The following is a 22,231-nucleotide window of genomic DNA, read 5'->3' as shown; positions in this document are numbered from 1 at the left end:
ACAAAAACAATGTTACCGTTTCTGAACCTCATGTGAAAGCCATCAATCTAGAAATATCAACAAATTACCTTTTCATTAAAGTTACTGCACATTATCATGAAACATCAATCAATCATTCATTTAGGACAAGGTTTTTAAAAACATTAGGGGCTGTCCAGTGTTTACAGTCAGGAGGTGGTTCCCATTTTCACAGCTGGAGAGCATGTCAGGCTTCAGGCCTTTGGACACCCACTCCTGTGTTTACTGACTATTTATAGCCTGACACCTTTGTGGTATCATGTGTGCAGTAACACCCCCTCCTTTATTCAGATCGCCTCATATCAGATTTCTTGTCCCAGTACAAATTTCAGGAATGCCTCTCTTCAAATAATCTAGTATTTCAACACTGTAGAACAAATTTCACTGCATCCTGTCTCAAACAGAATCCTCCCCCTTCCCCCGAAGCACAGACTTTCCCCCACAACGTGAGGAATTTGATGAGCATGCATTTGTACTATCTCTGCCTGGGCAAATATGTTGAGCAAAACGTCAGAAGATCTGAGTGAATTATCTGCGTGCTATCACATTAATACAAGCAACATAATAAAACAAGCATTTGTAAGAGTTGTGAAAATAAAAACTCTGTATATCTGACTTGCTTCTTTTATCTAAACAAAAGAGAAAGAAAGAAATATTCTGAACAGTTGTCTAACTTCGTACAGCTGTTAAAGTACTAAAAGAGCCAAACAATATACACATATATAACATAAACAATAGTTTGTTCACACAAACTTAAAACAGCACCATCCCATTAAGTTCTTTAGAGTGTTTCACTCTATGAACACACTGTATACAGTAGCTATGTACTCAGTGGCTCATTATAAATATACTGTGTGCCTGGAGGTCAGTACCAAGTTAAAGCATGTTTCACTGTGCTCTTTACAGAGTGTTTTGCTGCTTCTCAGCTACCAGGGCTTTTCAGCTTCTCAACTATATATTTCTGAAAGAGACAATAACATAAACCACTGGAATCAAAGCACATTTTAAGTGGGAACCTGAGCTGATGAACTCATAAAAGGAGCTTAATGGGCTTACTGTAGAGGGTAAGGACCCACAGCACTACTTTGGCTCGCTGGGAAACAGAGCTGCAGGTGCAGCTGACACGCATGTATTTTGATGCAACTAGCAGAACAGGTTTTACCGAGTATAACCAAGCTCCGGCTGTGCTCTGATACCTGCACTTTCATGTTGGTGTCTGCGTCTGTATGCGCCTTTAGGTGCCTTCACGTAACTAGACAACATGCAAATCTATAGCCAGAGAAGCGCTTGTGGTGATGACAATAGATCAACCGAATGTTTGGAATGCCAGCGTTGCTCCCCCTTATGTCTCCAGAGCGAGTCAAATCCAGTCTACTGGATCTGATTTAGCAGCCAGCGCACAAGGCAATCTCCGAGCCTCTGATCTTTAGATGTAGACGACAGACGGGGGCGTGGGCCTCCTGACAGACACATGCCAAGCAGTGTTATCATTGCCACTTGCATAGTTAATACTGCTGTGACATTCCAAGTCAATAAATACCAGACCCCCATATGCCCCCGAGGTTTCCCTTTCCTCTTGTTTGAAAGCAGCAAAGTGCATGTCTTGCTGTTGCTGTTGATACTAGTGAACGTTAGCATTAAAAGCTGACAGTTCAGCATCAAACTTCAGTTCCTTTGTTTGTCAATAACTGTCTCCAGTTTTGCTTCCACATAATATCACTTACTTTCTTACTAATCAGCAGGCCAAAACCGTCCCTTCACTTCCCGATAACAAGTCACTGTGACATACAGGCTGTTTTTGAAAAGCTATTATAAAGAAGATAGAACAAAACAAGAACCGTATGAACCCTAGATCAGATTAATAATAATGCTTTCAAATAATCATTACAGGTAGTAAAACGAGAATTGTCACAAAGGGGATGAAATTATGAGATTACGTGTAATAAAAAAGAGGCTAAACAAAAAAACCACATGACAAGAACACCCACATCATGCCTGTGCTCTCCCGGGCCACAAATGAATGACTGCCACCTATTTATGAATCACTGGGATGCCAAGCCGATATTTGTACTGGGTGAGGCAGCTGGGAGAGAGGCTCCAGCAGGCATTTGCTTCTCTGCTGGATTGCTCTTGGATTTAAACAGCGACTTTGCTTTTGTCTCCAAACAGCGACACTGATTTCAACCGCTAGATCACAGTTAGTCTCATTATCACCACTAAATCCCACATAAACACCCAAACCAGAAATAAACTCATTGCTACCATACAAAAACTAAGCATTGTTGTCAGCCATGGAGCTGTGGTTATTATTATAACCCATAGGAAGCTCCTCAAATTCCTTTTCTTTCCCTAAACAAAAAGGTACTGTTTGTTTCTGTGTGCTTGTGGTCATTTTCAGAGAAGCTGTAAAGTGAGACTACATCAGTGGTTCCACGGAGATTAAAGGGCAGAGCGACCGATACCACCCACCAACATCAGAAACTTTAAGGGATGCACTGTACGTGCACAGCTGTTTACACACCACAAAGGCTGCTGTCTGCGGGCGAGCAACACACTGAAAAAAAAAACTGGAATTTCCACCATGCTCATTTTAACAAATATTATGAAACCAAACTGTACGGCCTATATGTTTAAAGAAAACCTCTGCTGACATCACTAAATGACACATTACAGGGACCACATGACATCAGCTCTAAAAACATCAGACAAGTACAGAGGCTTAAAATGTGAGGAAACCTCGTTCTCTGCGGGCTGCTAAATTCTACACCACATCCCGTCCAAACCAAGCACTTAACTGTGAAAAGCCTAAGATAATGATACAGAGGGCCACTGGTGAGCTCTGGGCGTTACAGTCATCTAATGCGGGAAGCTAGTAGGTTAGCAGTATTATTATTACTCCCCCTATAGATAGATAGACTTTATTCATGACTCAAGGTCCATACAAAAACACCAACGTAAACACGTGCTGTGTTTTACATGATCTTCTACCTGGGACATAAACAGGTTTCCTGCCGGTATCATCTTGGTCACACTTTATGACACCATTGGAATTTTTTTATTACATGTATTTCTAAATACCAAGCAAAAACATGACTGTTAAACATAGTGGCTCTGTAACACTGGAGAGTGACATGTATTTTGCCACTTGAGTTAAGCAATAAACACATTTCATAATAAAAAATACATATTTTTATTCATGAAATGTTTTTTTTTAATGTTGCTAAGAAAGTAAACCTTAATATCTTCAATGACAGAAGCTGATTATGATCTATCTGCCCAATACTGTGTCATTCAATGCATTTGCCCTGAAATACTACCTTTAAGAAGCTAATAATGTACCTTTATACTATTAGAAACACTGATTCAATTCAATAAGCGAGCATGTACATGATGGTGACGCTGTACTAAACAAAAACGTGCGGTATCTCCAAACTGCCCATTTTCACAGTCACCAGACAAATATGGAAAGTACATTTTCAAGAGTAACCAGGAAGGACAAACCAGAAACTAACGAATAAAACATATGGATGCCACATGGCAGGTCTTGGATGAAGTATCACTGAAAAAAATTCAGGCTGTGCATCACCCTCGCAAAAGTCTAAACGCAGAGTAAAAACAGGCCGACAACTTTGCCTCCTTTAAGAGCATTAGTGCTGTAGACAAATCTGTTGTCTATAGCAGAATTTAGCGATCGGACTGGACTGCTGATACATCCCACTCTCCTCTGTGGGATGAAATAACTATTTCCTGATGGGACTGATTTCAAAAACACAGTTATCAAGCTTTTTCTCTCACAGAGCTTTGCCAAAGCTGTACACTGAACACATACTTTTTGTCAATTATGTATATATTCATGTACATGTTGTTTTTGCCTACACCACCTTTATCTAATGTGTCCTTTATTTGTAAGAAACTGATTAAGTGTGTAGTTGTTCTGACTAAAGTTAAACTGCTGTCAGCTCACTAGAATATGGTGAGCTACTGAAACAAGACATTAGGAGACGTCACTGGCTTTTCTACCTAAGATGACATGGATCTTCTCACCAAGCACTGCACAGAAATCAGGGGGAAAAACTGAATCACATAGCCCATCTCTTATGCCCTCCCCTGAGACACAGCAGACAGACACAACCATAAGGCAACAGGAAGTAACAGACTTCTTCTATCCAATTTAAGACCAATTTTCCCTTCCGATTGCCATCAGTCAGCCATATGATGCCTGCGCATGGCTCTGTAAAAGGCAGGCGGCCTAAATGAGATAAACACTGAGCTTTAATGAAGACTGTGCGGCCAGGGGGGTCTGTTTGTCAATAGCTCCCTACAGTGCTAAATATGGATCATGCTTCAGCATCAATAATAAATATCACCCACTCTCATTTCTGTTGTTTTACTGGAGCATAACAAGCAGAAATGCAGGTGGAAATATAAACTGCACGCTACTCATCACGGTGATGAAATTTGCGCAGTAGTAATGATGTAGTTTGACACAATACGTCTGAGCAGAATGATCAGCACACTAAAATCTAAAACCTGCCCTGTGAACTCAGTGTCTAACCAGAGGAATCCACACAGAGACAGAAGAAATTAAGCCAACTCTGCCTGTCATTTAGATTTACATACAATGTTTGAATACCGTGCACTATTCAGCTGAGCAGACAGACACTGCAGTGTGCAAAACCCAAAGACAAAAGTCCTAATTCAAATAGCAAATGATTCCTCTATTAAGCTGTTAAGTTATTTCCAGCTCCAGAATAATTTACTGGGTTTATGGTCTTCATGGTTGTGAAAAGGTCAGAAGAGGAGAAAAAAAAAGAAAAACAGCATGAAAACACCCATTAAATCTTATGTTCTGTGGTGCAGCACAGTGAAGTTGTGGTTATTAAAGATCTCTTCTTTATTTGTTTAAGCTGTTAAGTTAATTACTGCAGGTCTTAAAATGCGCTTCACTTTGTCTGTCTGAGACAGTAATCCATCCTTTTTTTTTTAATAATCCCTACTACTTGTTTACAGCAGCAACAGGGCTGTGCTTTCTCCGCATAAAAACAAAAGCCACACACCCGTTTATCATCTACATCCTTTGACAATTCTTTGTCAGCACAGACCATCGAAAGCTGCTTTTGTACAAATTACACATTTAGAAAGAGATTTTTTTTAAAACATCCACTTTAGAAACTTTTTCAGTCATTAGATCAGTGGTGTCATCATTCCCAGAAAATCCCAGGACCAGAGACTCCGGGGGGTTTCCGGCTCAAAATTAGCACATGAATTGGTTTGTGTGGTAGCCTTATTAGAAGGTCTGCTAAAAGAAGGATTTCCACTGCTTGCAGTTTACCCAGGCTTTCCCTCACCCCCTTCTGGCATTTTTGCAACAACAAAATACTTTTTTCTTGTTTATTATGTGATAATTCTATTTTGAAAATACAAGTAATTCAAAAAACATTTCCCACAATAACAGGCACTTCTAAATTGACAGCAGTGATAAATAATCTGTATCAGAATTGTTATGTGCCATTTGATTCACTCATTACGCTCATGTAAAAGTGCATGAAAGTCAGACTCTATATCCAGATGGTCATAATGACCAAGGTAAGCACATCATCTTAGTTTGTTTTTTTAGCTGTGACAGTGAAAAAGGCAGGGATGTAACACAAGCTGTGTGTGGTTTAGTGTGTGTTGTTTGCACAGGGCTATGTTCAAATATCATGGTGCTTGTTTTCTGCTGTTTCTATGTGAAGGGTGTTATTTTTATTTTATGCTTTTCCAGGCGTTGCTTTCTTTCAGGTAATATTACAAAACATATGACAGCAAATAAATTGAGAGGAAGCCGTGTACCATTATGCCTGTTATCGGCTTACAGAGGGTCCTTTACCCCTATGTGCTTTGTCTAATGACCTAAAAATCCAATTCAGTACATCTAGCCTGTTAGAGGTGAGAACATAAGGGGCTTTACAGCTCTCATTTACAGACTATTCACTCAGAAGCAGGGAAATTTAAGTGAGGAATGAATATTAGATTAAAGCCAGTGGAGGAAATGAAAGAAAACTACAGATTCTATAAATAGGTGGCCTTCCATTTCAAAGAGTACGAGGTTGCTACTACATTCACCACGGAGGTCTTCATTGAGGCACAGGGCTTTCAGAGGAGCAGATGGTGTCCTGTCTGGTATTATAGGGGTCACAGCTTAAAAATCTAGGAGACGGGGCTTCAATAAACTACTTCAAGGCCATTGTCCACCAAGTCCACCAGTGATAAGTTTGAGTAAAATTTCAAATTGAACCAAGTGCTGTTCTGCAGTCAAAACCTGTTGTTTCATCTATGATGATCAAGCCTTGCACTCATGAGGAAAAAAAAAAAAGGAAGCACTGAGACAACCTTGTGACATAAATCTAATGATGGCAATTATCAAAACAACCAAAAATAATGAAGCACTGGTGAGTTAAAGAGCAAAACAGCCCAACAAGAGCTGTTACAAGCACAAACAGCTGGGCAGAGTGTCAAACATATTACTCCCCCTCCACACCAGACTGAAGGGGGCTGGGTGGGCATTGAAACCAGAGTCTGTTGTCCCCTCCACTCCCCAACCCCCAAAGCCACTTTCCTGATCACCATTTTTTTTTTTTTTTTTTTTAAATCTGAGGTTTGCTGTGGTTTCTTTACCTCACAGAAAGAGGATCTTGCTTGTTGTCTCTCATCATCTTCACAAGAATTAACCCAACGTGATGCCATCATTCAACTTGACTTAAAATCCTGTTATCCGTGAACGCCCACATCGAAAAACGCAGCTCCAGCAGGATGCAAGAAAATGTATTATGTTCCACTCTGTCCAATTTACACCTCCATCCTAGCTTGATTTTTTTAGTCCATCTGTAGGAGAGAGAGAGAGGGACAGGGATAGATTTGTTATTACAACATTTGGTTTTGGTTAATAACAGGCACATTTGTGAATTAACAGCTCAGATACAGCACCTCACACTGCCAAACAACATGGCTCAATACCTCAGTTGTTTAAGGCATATAATAGTGAGCCATCCGTGGTTAATTTTGGACAATCAACATTATGCAACAGGTCCTAATGCTATTTTCTACCTGGTGTTCGTGTGCCTCGTCTTTTACAAAGTTGACTTTGTTATAACCGTGGTTGGTTTGCTCAAATACTAGTCAACAAAGCTGTTACACACAGTTTCACACAGGACTGAGTTAGTTTCAACAGATGTAGATGACAGAGAAGTGACACACAACATCGTTGCCGCATTATTCATGCAGCAGCAATTTGGCCTTGTTGTTGTCACCAGCTTGAAAAAACAACAACAACAACGTGGATACTCAACACTGCATAATGAATGACCAGCAACAAGTGAACTACAGACGGGGAAGGCAGGGCAAAATAAACGTCCGTCACACTTGGAAATTGTGTTTCAATAAAAAAAAAAATCAGTGGACTGAGGTTAAGCAGTTCAAGGCGCTTAAGTTCACTGTTTGGTTTTTTTATTTCAACAATGAAACCACAGAGTTTGTGACTTCGAGTGAATTATAATTCCTCTTTTTTTTCTTTCTTTTTTTCCAGACCGACGGTCAAACTGAGGCACGATCAGACCACAGCAGCGTGTCGGGCTGTTGTTCTCCACCACCGACCAAATAAAAGTATCTTCTCTTGTGTTATTTCTAATGAAACACCAGCACAAATAGACACAAAAGTCGAAAGAGTACCACGGCACCCCTGTGGGCATTTTCCCATGTTATACACTTTGTAAACGTCGGCTGTAATAAATAAATAATAAATTTAAAAAAAACACGTTTTACACACGTTTAAGTTTGGCCATCAAAAAAAAGAAGGGCTTGAACCACGGAGCCGACTGCGGCAACAGGCTGCTGCTGCTGCCGCTAGCGCCGCGGTTAGCCTCGGTGCTAACGGCTGGAGTTTAAACAAAGTTACCTGTGTAGTTGAGCAGCGTCGGTACGGGCGGGCAACGGCGGCGGCGGCGGTCCGTAAAAGCGAGTAGACAAAGTAAAAACATAGCGTGGGAGCTCCCACGGTAGTCAGGCCGTTGTCATAATTTAATATATTTTGAGTACAAGCGGCTTCCCGGTGATTATTTCCGAGCCCTCTCTCGGGGGTGGCGCATGGTGCAGTTTGGTAGCTGGAATTTTTTTTTTTTTTTTTTTTTTTTGCTTCCAGCGTTCCCGACTCTCTGGGAGTCCACCTTCGGGCAACTGGACACTCTGAGCCAATCAGAAGCGACGTTCTATTTGAGCGGACCAATCAGGTGCGAGTTTACAAAACGTCGTGGCTTCTCTAGTAAAAAAAAAAAAAAGTGGCTTTTTTTTAAAAAAACGTTTCACATTAGATGGATCATTTTAGTCATCCTCGGGAGCACAAAGTAGAAATGACACAAACACACATTCACACACACACACACACACACATGAGGTGATGTTTTCAATTGTAGAAGTTTTCACCACTACTACAACCACTTTAGTTTCACAACAACAACGCTGAACTGGGGGGGTCACATGTCCTGGTTCAGTGCGAGGTCGAGCAGGGCTGGCTGGCATGCATGTGGATGGCGGTGGATGAGGAATGCGAGTTCACACATACCACACACGGCATATAATCTGTGCTCTCTCGTGGTGCTGCCATTATATACCCATCAGAGCAGATAATTCAAATTACATGCTCAGACGTAGATACACCTGTACTGTGCCTGCAGTGTGAAACAGATTGGAGCAGTAGTCTAAGATAAGTGCTCATTCTCAGGGCCTCTAACAAATGTCCCCTTTATTCCTCTGGAAACATAAGGGGCCACCTGTTCTTGGGATTGGCAGCTTTTGTTGCAGAGGTCAGTTCAGGGAGGAGACTTTCACAAAGCTGTCCTGTCCTGCCTGTTCTACTTTCAGTGGCTCTAACTGTGGATATAAGACTGGAAAAATAAACAAAGTAGCCTACGTTTTTATCACTGTACCTTTTTGTACAAGATACGGACTTGGCTGGGGTCTCCCCATTTGGCCTTCTAGGTTCAGATTTTGCAGACAAAACATAAAAATGATAAATCAAACTACCTAATATTGTTAAAAGTGAATGAAATTATCCAGGTACAACAGTAAAATGGTACTTGCACAGTGTGAGGAATAAGAATCAAATAGCAGGATATATAATAGATTTGGAGAGGACGATTTTCTGCCTAACTTATTATAATTTTTATATTTTCTTTTACTCAAATGTAATGGGGTTTTTTTATACGTTTCTTGCCTACTTAAGTCAGGTATTGTATAAAATGGTTACTATGCAGTCCTCTTGTAATAGTTCATCCAGACATTATTCTTGAAGCTAAGTTATGTAAAAGGTCAGATTGTCAAGTCACTGTGCAGACCTTGGAGCCAGGAGAAAAACGGTTTTGCCACATATAAAGACTCAGAGTCATATGTCAGGTGTATACAAAGAGCCCAGCAGCTCAGCGCAACAAACCCTCTTTTGTACTTTCTACCTGTTCATTTGAGCATAAGCGCTTTTTTTAAACCTAACAATGGTAACCTGATGTTTCAGGATGTGGCTTTGGCCTTAAAATCAAACAGAAACAATCATAAACCAGTTGATAAAGAGTTTTTTTTTGTGGGGACAATTGGGGAGTGTACTAGGAGCCAGTTTTTTTCAACAACAGGATCATCTATACAAAATCCCAGCAGCGTAACATCCGGTGATACCGTAAAACATGCTATACATAAAAACAAATGACTGAAACCCTCTATTCAACATGTTTTAATAACCCAAAGCCCTCCTTTGTATGTCACAGCTCTGAGAAAAACATTAGGTACACATAGTTGTTGTTTTTTGTCTTGTGAACTAGGCAAAGAAATGACTTTAATCAATTTAATTTACATAAGGAAGAAATGTGAAAATGTGTGAAAATGTGTGAATCAAGATAAGATAAAAAATAACAGTGATCGGACAGAGAACTATTTAAATTACTTTATTGTGTGTTAAATTAAATGAACTGACCCAAGCACACTTCTACACCTCAAATACTACAGAACAGAGGTAGTTAATGCACTTAGTATTTAGAGCTCTACTTTGTTTGCCCCTGAGCATTAGAAGTAACAGCAGGAGACCTACCTAATAAATGTCAAAAAAGGCAGTGTGAAAAAAAGTAAAATTATATCACTAACTAAGAAGAAAAAAAACTCCTTTCATTTCACAAGAATGTAACAATGAGTTTTCCCTGTTGACCTATCATACAGTGACCTAAGAACCTGTATGAATCTCATCAGATTCATACAGGTGATTATCAAGTCCTTTGCATTGCATACAAAAAGAAGTCAGACAGTGACGGCATTTTCATTGGGAAAAAAACACACTAACTATAGCATCACACATCTTACACGAGAATCAGTGTTGTAAACCTAAAAAAATGAGGTGGCAGCTTTAAAACATGGTAAGACATGTAGTTCCTTGCTAAAATCAGTTAAATACTGTTGTCTAAACCCGATAAACATTTCAGAGGAGGAACGTTCTAACAAAACAGGGATGCTTGAGATCAAATGTCACAGATAGCAGCTGTAAGTGAGCGGCATCTCTAGGAAAATGTTCAGGCTTGCTGCGAGATGACATCTGTGTGACAGTCGCCTCTTTCGCCGTCCACTCCTTAAACCTTGTATTTCATCTTCCCATTTTCGCTGATCACACAGATATGCTAAAGAAATGGGGACAAAACAAATCAACAGTCATCAGTCAAAATGGTGAATAAGAGGGAATTCTACTGCATTCAAAAATAGATACTGTATGTATGTATAGTACTTCAGACACTTATTGTTAGTCACAAAAAACACAGACTTACATCGAGGTCTCTAAAATACTCATTGTAGTCTAGGGCATATCCAACCACGAAACGATCGGGTATCTCAAAGCCGACATCTGAAATCACAAACAGTAACGTTACTTACAAGTATTTTCCACAGCCCACTGACTCACAGACTGACAAGCTGCAACGATTGTTTTAAATGTGAACCAACTGACTCATAAAAAACATAAAAGGGGCGGTCAAGTACATACAGTCAGGAAGACACGCAGAGTTGTGTGGCAGTCTCTTCACAAGCAGTCTGGGGGAAAACACAAGCAGACATTATTACATGATATCCATTTCTACCTGTTGTGTTGCGTCAAGGGGCAGCATTCATTTTAAAACAATTCCATCTGAAACCTGCATCGTTTTCTTTTTTCTTCTTTGTCTCTCTTTCTCTGTCTAGACTGGGAGGTGGAAATAAGAGTGATTCACAAAGCTGGACAACTGGGCTGGTTTTGTTCTGATGCCTTCACAGCCATAACTTACCCCGCTACTTTGATCATTTTGGGCCCGAAGGCTCCAACGTGCTTCAGGAGAGTTTTCATCGTCTTTCCGGTTCCTACGATGGCCTGTAAAAAGAAAGGCAGAAAAAATGAAATGACCAAGAAAGCACAAGAATAGATTCATCTACTGTAGCACTGGAGAAGTGAAAAGTGAAAAGGAAGAAGTTGGTCACACTGGACTCAAAATACATTAACTGAGTTGGAATGGTTAAAATGAAACAGGGAACTTAAAACCAACATGTTGAGGTTTCACACAAAATGACTTTTTGCATCAGGAAGAGGGAAACCTGTTGTTGGAATGGACAGAAATATGCCTTGTCATGTTTGTCACATACAGGTCAACATATCCTATATATTTCTTATAAGGGAAAAAGTGTTTCATAAAGGCATCCCAATTTTGACGTGTATTTTCTTACCCATTCAGATAGGATTAATGCATCCATCAAAGGTGATTGAGTGTTTAGTGCTAATATCAGCCCCCTCCTGATACTGTGAATGATGCTATGTAATGATGCTGTGAGAGAGTGAACCAAAACAGGCCAGCTGCAAGACTGCTGAAAGATGCTAAAAAGCTCAATGGCAGGATCGAGTTTAAAATTACATGTGGGTTCATCACTATCAGAAACTGCTTTTACATTAAATAGTAGTTGTTGTGATGGAAGATATTATCCAATCTTAAAGATTTTTGTGTTACTGAATTAAAAAAATCAAAGAAACACTCGATTCACTTAAAAAAACAACATTTCTTGTAACAATAGGGGCTCAAGACAAAAATGACTACGAAGACAAACATCTGAGCACTCAGTTATGACTGCAGTTTTAAAGTGCTGTGTTTGCATTCAAATTGTTAGTGACTGACCAATTTCCCTTCCTGTAAATGTCATTTTTCCCCCGTGTACCTATTACCACTACAGGACTGAAGTTTATGATCATATTGGAAAAAAACTGCTCTTATTCCCCAAATATAGGTCAGCCAATTAAGTTTCCTCATGTTGAACTCAGGTCCCACTAGAAGAAAAATGAAAAAACTTTTAAATGGCTCCTTCTGACCTGGATAACTGACCACAGCAAGTAATATAATCAGCCCATTTGGAGAAGAGGGGAAAATAGAGAAGCAAAAACATGCTTGACTCACCTCCACAATCAGTACGTTCTTAGCAGAGTAATGTTGGGTCAGGGAGAGGGGAAGAAGAAAACAATCATTCTTGGTTAGAAACAGATAACAAAGTTACAGTGTCTTCTATAGTCTTCAACAACACACACTTCACTATACAAATGTAAAAATAAAAAAAGAGAACAATGGAGTTTATGATCTGAACAGCAAAAAATTATATGTGAAGTAAAAAATAAAAACATGTTCTGAAAACTTTGTATTGTCGAGCAACAGAGAAGTAAATGAAAAACAACGCCTGACTGTGAGCATCTTACTTTGGAGTTATGTGAGTGGAGGAGTGTCGAAACACGGGCTATCAACAGTGCCGTACCCAGCTACATTTATTAAACCAAGAGCTGTATCAGGAAGGCTTTTATTACATTTCATGATATCAGTGATTACGCAAGGAAATGAACACAGCAGAAAAATGTCCGTCTCACCCAGACTGGAAATCTGTGTTCCTTCAGTTCTGCGTTGAATGTCACACTAAAATAGCTGAAATTCTGCAAATGTTTGCCTAATCAACTGCAGACAACTGGGCACTATTTATACAATGAGCCACAATCTAAGCTTCACTGGTCAGGATAATAATAATAATAATTAAAAAAAACTTTAACTGCCATGTAACTGTACGAACTTTACTCCACTTTTCAAACAAAGGATTCATCCAAGCATGTAGTCATGCTTTGTTTCAACCTCATTATTCATACACATTTATTCAAGTGCAGTAAAAAAAACCCTGGAGAGATATGAGAAAGAATGAACTTTAAATTAATGTCCAAGAAAGGGGATGCTACTCTCTTTTGACCACACTGAGGGGAGGGAGGGGAAGGCGTAACGTGGACTGTGTAATATTTTCCCCGTCACACAATTAGTTCACTTCTTCCAGCAAAACATCGCAACATTCAGTTCCACACAGGCGACTAAATTTAGTCGTACATCACATCACAGGGAGCTCAGGGATTTCACAAGCACACTTAAAATACTGGGAGAAAAGCAGCCGGCAATGACTCAGGCTTACTACCTCACATCCTATTCATGTTTCAGGCATGCCACGCCCAGCTACAGGGTGGATTAGAGTGTGTGTTTGTGTGCGGGTGCTATACTGTGAGTGTCCAGATCAGCTGATTTATATTAGCTACAAATACACTCACTGACTTATGACGGTTGAGTAATTAATGTCTGTGCAACACAGACATACACATGCACAGATGTGCAGAGTAAAAAACGTACACGCTGGGCAAACAAGTTGTTTTTTTACTGATTAGCTGAACATACACACACACACACACATACACACACAAGAACTCTTATCTAACATGTGTGATCATAAGAAAGGAAAAACTGTATTCATTTGTAATGGGGCTGTTGTTACGAGTTGTATTGAATAGGCTGCTGTTGTATGTGTAAAAAGAAATAGTTACAAAAAAACTAATTGCTTATTCATACATTAGTTGATTATTTAAAGGGACAACGAGGAGTTTTGGAAAAGCGAAGCGTTTTCACACTACATTTATGAGCCTCCGCGCGCACCGTAAAATTCTTTTGACCGGCGCAAGACGGACTCATGTTTTCATTCATCAATAATTAAAGTCAGAGGTTGGAAGACGATCACATACCGTCGTAGTTCCCACCATAAGCGGCGATTCAGCTACGTTATTCTCATGACTCGTTGCGAAACTGAAAGTAAAGAAACGCTGGTCGGCTCGACCAGCATCTCCGCCACCACTAATAGTAACAAAATAACGATAGAGACAGAATGATATATTTATCGAAAATGGGCCCATTAACAAGTGTGGGTAGCGGAGATTCATCCACATTAACGTGAGACTTTTTTATAACCGATTAGAAACTCCTTGTTGTCCCTTTAAGTCTCATTTATTTCCAGCCCAAATATCTCCCTCAAATCTAAGTATTAGCTGTTTTTATACTGAGATGTCACTTTTCGTCTACAGGATGTGGAATTGGGAGTTTCTCCACAATTCTTTTGACATTGAATGTCCCTGGATTTCAGTATTTCATCATTTTATAATTATCTTATATACAACCATTAATTGATAAAATACATGACAAATTCATTAATGATAAAAAAAAAGAACCCATCCTTCCTGCCACAGTGTTTAGGATCTTGTGCTGTGCAAATGTTGGGCTTCACTTTCAGTATTTGTTTTTGTGTCATGTTTGCTTTTGTACTGTGTGTTTGTTTTTGTTGTCGTTTGTTTTCCTTGTTTTTGTGACTCCTTAACATGAAGCAAAGCCTGTTTTCTACTTCCTGTAACAGTTAGGAGAGGTTTAGTTCTTCTTTATTTGACTGACTTGTAGTGGCCCAAAGAAAAAAAAAAAGCAAAAGCATTGAGTTTTGTTGAGACCCTTCCAGTAAATAGTACACATCCTCCTAGGAAACAGCCACCAAACCCTTACACACACACACACACTTTTCACTTCACTGAGGTCTGGATTTTGATGACATGATAACAGGCCAAGCAGATGAATAGTGAGCCTGTGAGAACGAGACCGCTGTCATCATCCCGATCTGCTCCGATAGCAAATCGGCAAATCCTCCCGTTTAGATTTTACATTTGGTCTTCCCTTGACAATAAAGTGGAAAAAGCCTTAAAACAATTACATGACAACATTTGGTATCTGATCAGTGCTGCCATCTTTGATCTCCTTCACGGAAGCACTGAGCCAGAGAGATAGCAGACAAGAGGGAAGGCCGCCCTCTTGAGGCTGCCACCTATCAGTGCCCACCATCTCTCTGCTGTTTGTGTGTGTTTGTTTTACAGTAATGAAGCTGAATGATGATGTTTTATTGGACTGAGATGGTGTAGTTTATGTGTGTTTATGTTTCCAATGATGCAGAGAAGGAGAGCTGTTACCTTTCCTGCTAGAAAAGACAAGTCCTCTGCTCCAACTATGTGAAGATCCTCCGTCGACTGGTCGTTCTGCAAAAACAATGATCCCAGATAAGAAACATGTTTTCTTTTCCTTACTGTTGTTGATGTGTCAGATGAAGCTGCAAAATTATCAGTGAAAATGTAAAAGAAGTGTTTTCTGCTTTGATGTCAGGGCGAAAAGTAAAGCACATTATTTAACGAGACTTTTCCTCATATTTCTCATAAATATTTCCTAATTTATAGACAGAAATCATCTCTGTGCATGAAATAAATTATGATTTTCAGGTCAAAGTGTATTTTATATCTTCGGAGTGCCCATTTTATAGTCGGTGGCTTTGCTGTGAACATGAAAACAACATGTTCAAGGCACAGTTGCACAAAGATACCAGTGTAGTAATGCTGTATGAAATATAACCAACACACATGTCTTCTGACTAGATCATGGGACTCGTCATGACTGATAATCTCAAGCATGAAGAGTGCCTCTCCATTTCTCACACCAGGCGAGGCGGTCACAGCATCTTGAGCGCTCTCTACGTAGCCGTGGGCCGAGACTCACCAGGTAGCTCTTCAGACGGATGAAGTGGACCCTCATGGGGATGGTGCGGCTGGAGTTGCGGCTGAGAGCCTTGATCCTGTCCACCAGGTCGGCGCAGAACTGGTATCCTCCTTTAAGCACGCACAGCACCACGATGTCATGGTCCCCCAGGTCGTCCATGATGTTTCGAGCGAGACGTTCTGTCCTGCAAAGATATAAAAACGTGAATTTTGGTGGGAGGTTATAAGTTGGTTCATAAATTGAAAACATGTGAAAAACAGTCTAGATTTAGATAGATTTAGACAATTTAGAGGATTTTATACAATTTTTTCATGCAAGAAACAGTATGTTTGAACCTTTTTACTTCACTACAAGCTGCCATAGTTGTAGATTTACTTAACTACAGCTGGGAAATTGTTTAACTTTAAATGGAATAAAATCATATGAATGTTCTGCGTTATTTTTTTTTTAAAATATTTTGGCCTGATGAATGATTCTCAGTAGACCGACAGCAACTAGCAGTTCAACAAAGAAAATGTATCAGCAATTTTCATTTCTTACATGTGAAGATGTAGGCTAATATTTGATTTGTCAGAAAAACAAGACGTTTGAGGTGTAATAGATACATTTCATAGTCAAAACAACTAATCAATTAAACCAAAGAACAATCAAGAGACTGATCAATAAGGAAAATAAGAAATGTAATGTTTTGTTTGACTGGTTGTTCCTTCAAGGTTTAGTGCTTTGGACTTTGACTCGATTGCATGTGACTTGGCAAAGCATGTCCATGATAGGCACAGTATTGATATTTTCATATTGATTCTCAGTGTTATCACTAAGCCCTATACAGCATTTGATTGAATGCCAGTGTTTACAGTGTCTATTAGAGATGTCCATCACGATTGATTCAGATTCCCTTTAACATTTCTGTGCATTTTCTCCAATCAAGATTACATAAGAAGTTATAGGGATCTTGTGACACATAGCTCTCTCAGAATTATTGTTTATCACGTGGGTTTTGTTTCCTCTTCCTAACAATCATTCAACGAAGGAGTCAGGACAGACCAAACCCCACTTGCACACTTCCTGAATCTCTGCACAAACAGCTACAGCTCATTCAGTGTTGTTTTGTTAGTTTCTTGTTGTACCTGTCCATAATCACGCCATGAGGAATGATGACACAGTCTAAGTCTTCGGTGTAGTGAGCTGGGTAGCTGAAGAGGTCTAAACTGTAGCCTGGCCAGTCATCGTTAATCTGGGAGGGAGGGAAGGAGGGAGGGAACACATAAGTTTACGCATGCATTACAACACATAGCACGACTTTATTGCTGAGTTGCACACTTCTTGGCTGCACGAGATCAGCCTGAGAGACACATGTGGCGCTGAAGTGAATCCAGCTGTGAGGTGTGCTGCTGCTGCTGCTGCTGCTGCTGCTGCTGCTGCTAAAAGTTGGCTGATTGCGCAACAGCCGCCGAGCTCGTGCAGCCACGAACCAGCAAACTTTGCAGACACTTGTCTTCTCCTCCTCCTCCTCTTCCTTCTCTCCCTTTATTTAATTACCACGATCCGGCCGGTTCCTCCCTCGGACTGCACGGCATGGGCTGCCATGTTGTTTTCCGTCGACGCACACTCACTCACGCACAAAAAGGCTCTTGTCTCAGAAAAAAAGAAAAGAAAAAGTGGTCAGGCAAGTTTTGAGGAGGAGTCTATGGCAGGCACCGAGAAGAGAGAGATGGGAGGAGGAGGAGGAGGAGGAGGAAGAGGAGGAGGAGGAGGAGGAGGAGGAGCATCGTGGTGGAGGAATGTCCCCTGGAAACACCAAACTGTTTGCACCCCTCTTTGTGCTGTGTTGTACAGCGCTGCCGCCGCCAGGGGCGCCATAACACAACACAACACTTACATGTTACTTCACACAGGGCTGCTGCTGTGAGGAGGAGGGCCATCCACACTTTAATGGTCAGTCAGTCAGTCAGGGGCCACTGGGACTGGAGGGGGGCTGGGTCTCTAAATCAATTCATAATCCACCCTTTAATTTATATAATAAATAGATAATAGATAGATAAATAGAAATTGGATTTTTGGAATAAATAGAAATTGGATTTTGTTTTTTTTAAATATATGTAAAAGATGTGTTTTATATCTATAACCAGACTTATACATACAGATATCATTCATTTGAAACATAGTACTAGGCTACTACTATAATAAATATATAAAAATACTATAATAATGATGAGAATAATAATAAGAACAACAACAACAGCAGATAATTTCTAATAATCATGATAATAATAATAGCCATTATGTATTGCATTGCATTGCATTGCATCTATCTATCTATCTATCTATCTATCTATCTATCTATCTATCTATCTATCTATCTATCTATCTATCTATCTATCTATCTATCTATCTATCTATCTATCTATCTATCTATCTATCTATCTATCTATCTATCTATCTATCTATCTATCACTCACTCACTCACTCACTGTTGGCCTACATCACCATGACCACCAGACAGATACACAGAAGAAGCATAAGCGCAATAGCTGGTTTCTTTGCCAGCGAAAGTGATTGCTAAACTCCCAGTGAACATATTTGATATTTGCACTTTACACTGATTTACAGTAAATACTGTAACATCTTGTAAGAAGTTTTTTTTTTTTCACAGATGTGTTAACATTGCCATCTTGTGGAGAGAGACAGACACATCTGGCTCTTCACTGCCTTTGTTCTAATCATTTTGAGCCTAATCCAGTTTTGACCCCCCTGAACATTGTCTCATCGTGTTGTCTAAACAAAGTGAGAAAAACTCTCACAGGCCTGTAATTCAGTAAAATCTTGATGCCACACACCGTCTCACATGCACAACATAATCTGCGTCTGCGTGACAGTGTGTGAATGAGTAAATTTGGGATGAACCACCCAGGGACCTGTGTGGTCAGTTAGTGCGGCTGCAGCAGCAGCAGCAGGGTCTGGGCTGTTGTGTCACTGCACATTAGAGCAGTCTGCCGGGCTCTGCTGAGAGGGGGAGACAAGGTGTCTGGGCCACCCACCCATGCTCCTCCTCGGCAGCTGTAATTATAAACAGTGGTACAATGACAGCTGGGGAGGCAGATGTCAACAGCAACATTAGATTTCAATCAGCCTGCACAGTGCCATCACCTCAGAGGAACGAGGAGGTGTTGTAACTACGCTGCGTGATTGCTGTTGTTATTATTTTTTATTTTTTTCTAAAAGCATGTTATCATTCTGTGTGCAACTTATTTTCAAACGATGGTTTTGTTTTGCATGATAACGTGGCAGGCCTGATGCTGGGAGAATCAGTGAGAAATGCTCCACAAGCCAAAAGATGTTTTTAGATGAAGTCTTGTCAGATTGTTTTTGATGCCCTCTCTGTTGGTGAGAGCAGGCTGGCTCCTTCGCTGCCCTCAGGGCGCAGGGGAGCAGTCTGGCTTTGGCATTTCACACTCGCTCAACAGTCAAGGCCTGTGACCGTCCGCAGACTTTACCGCCAACTGCTCCCTTATACCCTCGCCCCTGTTGTTTGTCCAATTATGAATATTCACTTGCTGTGAAAGTAATTCTGTCAGACATGTAACTGTCCAGCCAGATAACGTCAGGGGTGTCGTTTGCAGTATTTGAGGGGAGGATCTCAGAGGGACGTGACAATTCTTCTTCTTTTCCTGCAGATTTTGAAATAAATTTTTTTTTAAAAAAAGCCAACAGAAAGTGTGTGCACACCTAAATTATTTTTTCTTTCTTTCTTTCTTTCTTGTGCCCCATCATAAACCTCCAATATTGCCTATACATTTATTAATGCCTGTATCAATAGTAATAGCAGTCCCATACACTACCATGTTCCAACAGGAGCATCAAATGAATTATTGATGTTTTTTGCTCAAGAATGCAACTTTATATTTGTGACCGGTTCTTATAGGTTTGTTATGAGTGCAACTGGAGTGAACAGGCTTAGGTCTGAGGGAAAATCTGAAAGTGTTGAGAGACAGAATAGTACAATTATCTTTTAATCAAAACGAATAGTTGGGGGAATATACCTACCACCGTTTTTAAGTGATTTTCTATGCTTTGCCTTGTTTTGGGCGATGATGAAGTTGCAAAAGACTAGAATAACCTTTCCACCCTTTCAACAACACAGTGTGCATGTGTGTGTCTCGGTGTGTTTTTGTCTCAGTGCAGATACACTATTACACTGGACAGGAGCCATTGTGCAAGGAAGGAACATGCACAGCCGGAAAAGGAGGCGATGTCTGCTGGCTGTCACTAACCTTGGTTGACTTTCACCTATCACTACAGTGGCGGCAACGTCGTGCCACTGATGCGTTCGTGTGATGGTGAATTTTTGCTCTCTTGTAAACTCCACAATAAAAAAGAAAAACTCTGCTGATGTATGGTCTCGCTGTATGACATATCATTTTTAATGTGTTGAAAACCCTTTCCAACAAAGCAAGTCAAGCACAATGGTGCACATAAACACATGTTGAAAGTTCATGAGCTAATTCACGAGAATAGGAAAGCAAAAAGTAATAGCCTACATTAAGCATAACAATAATAATAATTAAAAAAAAAAAAAAATACAAAAAAACAAATAGGCCACACAACATAAAAAGTGTCTATAAACAAGGTTAGGCTGCTCAGAAAACACATTATTTGACATGATGACTTGTCCCTTTTTTAGTGCTTAATGGTTAACATTTACAATCTTCATAAATGTTTGGTACTGAAAAAAAATCAGTTTGATAGTACTGAGACAAGCATGAGTTCAAATGTCTACATTTGTTTTGGTGTCAAGTCTAGGGTAACTAAAGCAGTACCAGCAGAGTAACATATTGATTTATATGTAAATAAACGCCCAGAAGGAGGACACCATTCACCAAAATGTGGAACGTAACATTATCTTTACATTTACAAGCGTCCTCGGCTGAGCAGCAGTTCAGGTGCATCCAGATGCTTCTTTCATGGCGATGATCAGTGGCTCCGCGCTACAGGATCCACTGTGTAAGCACGTAAAACTCTATTAACATAATGACTTCCCTGTTTAAGTGGATTGTGGTTCATGTACTGAAAAACAAACTCAGTTACAGACGTCCTTGACAAACTTTCTTTTGTGTAGAAAGTGATATTTCTTCTCATATTTCTTTCAGTGAGACAGTATCATTCACTTGATTGTAGCACCAGAGCTCAATGAAAAAGGATGGTGATTTAAATTAGAGGGGAGGTGGGGGGAGAAAAAAAAAGAAAAAGAAATAATGTTGTACATACGTGCTAAAATAATATATTAAAACTGGTTTCATGTTGATGCACTTTTCATGACAGACTTGTTTTGGTTACATCAGCATTTTGGCATTGTCAAAAACTTTTTCTCTGCAGTGGTGACGGTGGAGAAACAATGAAAAGGATTCAAGTAAATTAAAAACAGAAAAAAGATTTTTAAAAATCCTGTTTTTCTCATTGCAAATCGATGACTGTCACTACCAATATGCTGCAGAACCAAAACTCGAGGTGTAAAAATAATTTGTTTATATCCTACGTCTCAATGAATGATGTCAAGCTTGTCCGATTTGATGACAAGTATTTATTTATTGTTTTACAGATAACATACTTCACAGGGTTACCTTAGAGGTAAAATCTCCTGACAGAACTCTGTTTTGACTCGTCAGAGACAGAGGGGAAGATGAACATACTTTTATCAAGCACACATTGTAAACAACTGAGCAATATTTAAGTCTAAATGGCGTACCATAGAATAGGTGAGAGACAACGAAATGTAAGTAAGAAGATGTGCCTCTTGCTTGCAAAGACAAAAGTTTCATTTTTACAAAACAAATGATGGTCGCTGAAATTTTTTCTACTTTTTTTAGTGGCTGAGAGGTAGAATGAAGTATTTTCAGTTAAAACCAATGATTTGATTTTCATTACTTTATCATATCATTTCATCATAATGAGTGAAAACATTACGAGTGAATAAGTAACCCCAGCCCTCTGAATATAATGTGAAATCTGTACAAATGTCGACATTCCCCACATAACCCCATTCGCGGTATTGTTTTGACTTTTATTGTGAAACTCTTTGTTTGTATCCCAAATGTCCAACGTTATAAGCAGAGGAAATATCTTTCTTTTTTTTTTTAGTTAGGATTTCACAGTAACTCTCCAAACCGTGAGACAGTGAATTCCTTTGTTTAATACTGTGAATAGCAAGGTCAGTCCATGTTTTTGTGTTTGTGTGTGTCTGTGTGTGCATGTGTGTGTGTGTGTGTGCG

The 22,231-nt window shown here is 39.8% G+C and overlaps 2 protein-coding genes across 2 annotated transcripts in view; both read right to left on the bottom strand.

The window, feature by feature from the left end:
* arhgap21b (Rho GTPase activating protein 21b) overlaps window positions 1-8,213 on the bottom strand; it is a 36,648-nt gene extending 28,435 nt beyond the window's left edge. Inside the window, exons 1-2 of the mRNA XM_085805532.1 lie at window positions 7,952-8,213; window positions 6,676-6,882 (exon numbers count right to left, since the gene is read on the bottom strand). Coding sequence (XP_085661658.1) covers window positions 6,676-6,747 — 72 coding nt within the window. The 5' untranslated portion in view covers window positions 6,748-6,882; window positions 7,952-8,213. The remainder of the gene's footprint in view (window positions 1-6,675; window positions 6,883-7,951) is intronic.
* A 1,759-nt stretch (window positions 8,214-9,972) lies between these two features.
* Window positions 9,973-17,649, bottom strand: prtfdc1b (phosphoribosyl transferase domain containing 1b). Its single transcript, XM_085804464.1, has 9 exons — window positions 17,505-17,649; window positions 17,093-17,199; window positions 15,966-16,149; window positions 15,389-15,454; window positions 12,492-12,509; window positions 11,340-11,422; window positions 11,063-11,109; window positions 10,848-10,924; window positions 9,973-10,703 (listed from the first exon to the last, which is right to left on the bottom strand). The coding sequence occupies exons 1-9, from the start codon at window positions 17,550-17,552 to the stop codon at window positions 10,656-10,658; spliced, it is 678 nt and encodes a 225-aa protein (XP_085660590.1). The 5' UTR covers window positions 17,553-17,649; the 3' UTR covers window positions 9,973-10,655.
* Window positions 17,650-22,231: the final 4,582 nt, after the last annotated feature.

The sequence above is a fragment of the Trachurus japonicus genome, chromosome 17 (assembly GCF_045865225.1).
Source record: "Trachurus japonicus isolate A0001 chromosome 17, Traja_1.0".
NCBI lineage: Eukaryota > Metazoa > Chordata > Actinopteri > Carangiformes > Carangidae > Trachurus > Trachurus japonicus.
The sequence above is the reverse complement of the archived record's forward strand: the minus strand, read 5'-3'. Positions and strand labels throughout refer to the sequence as shown.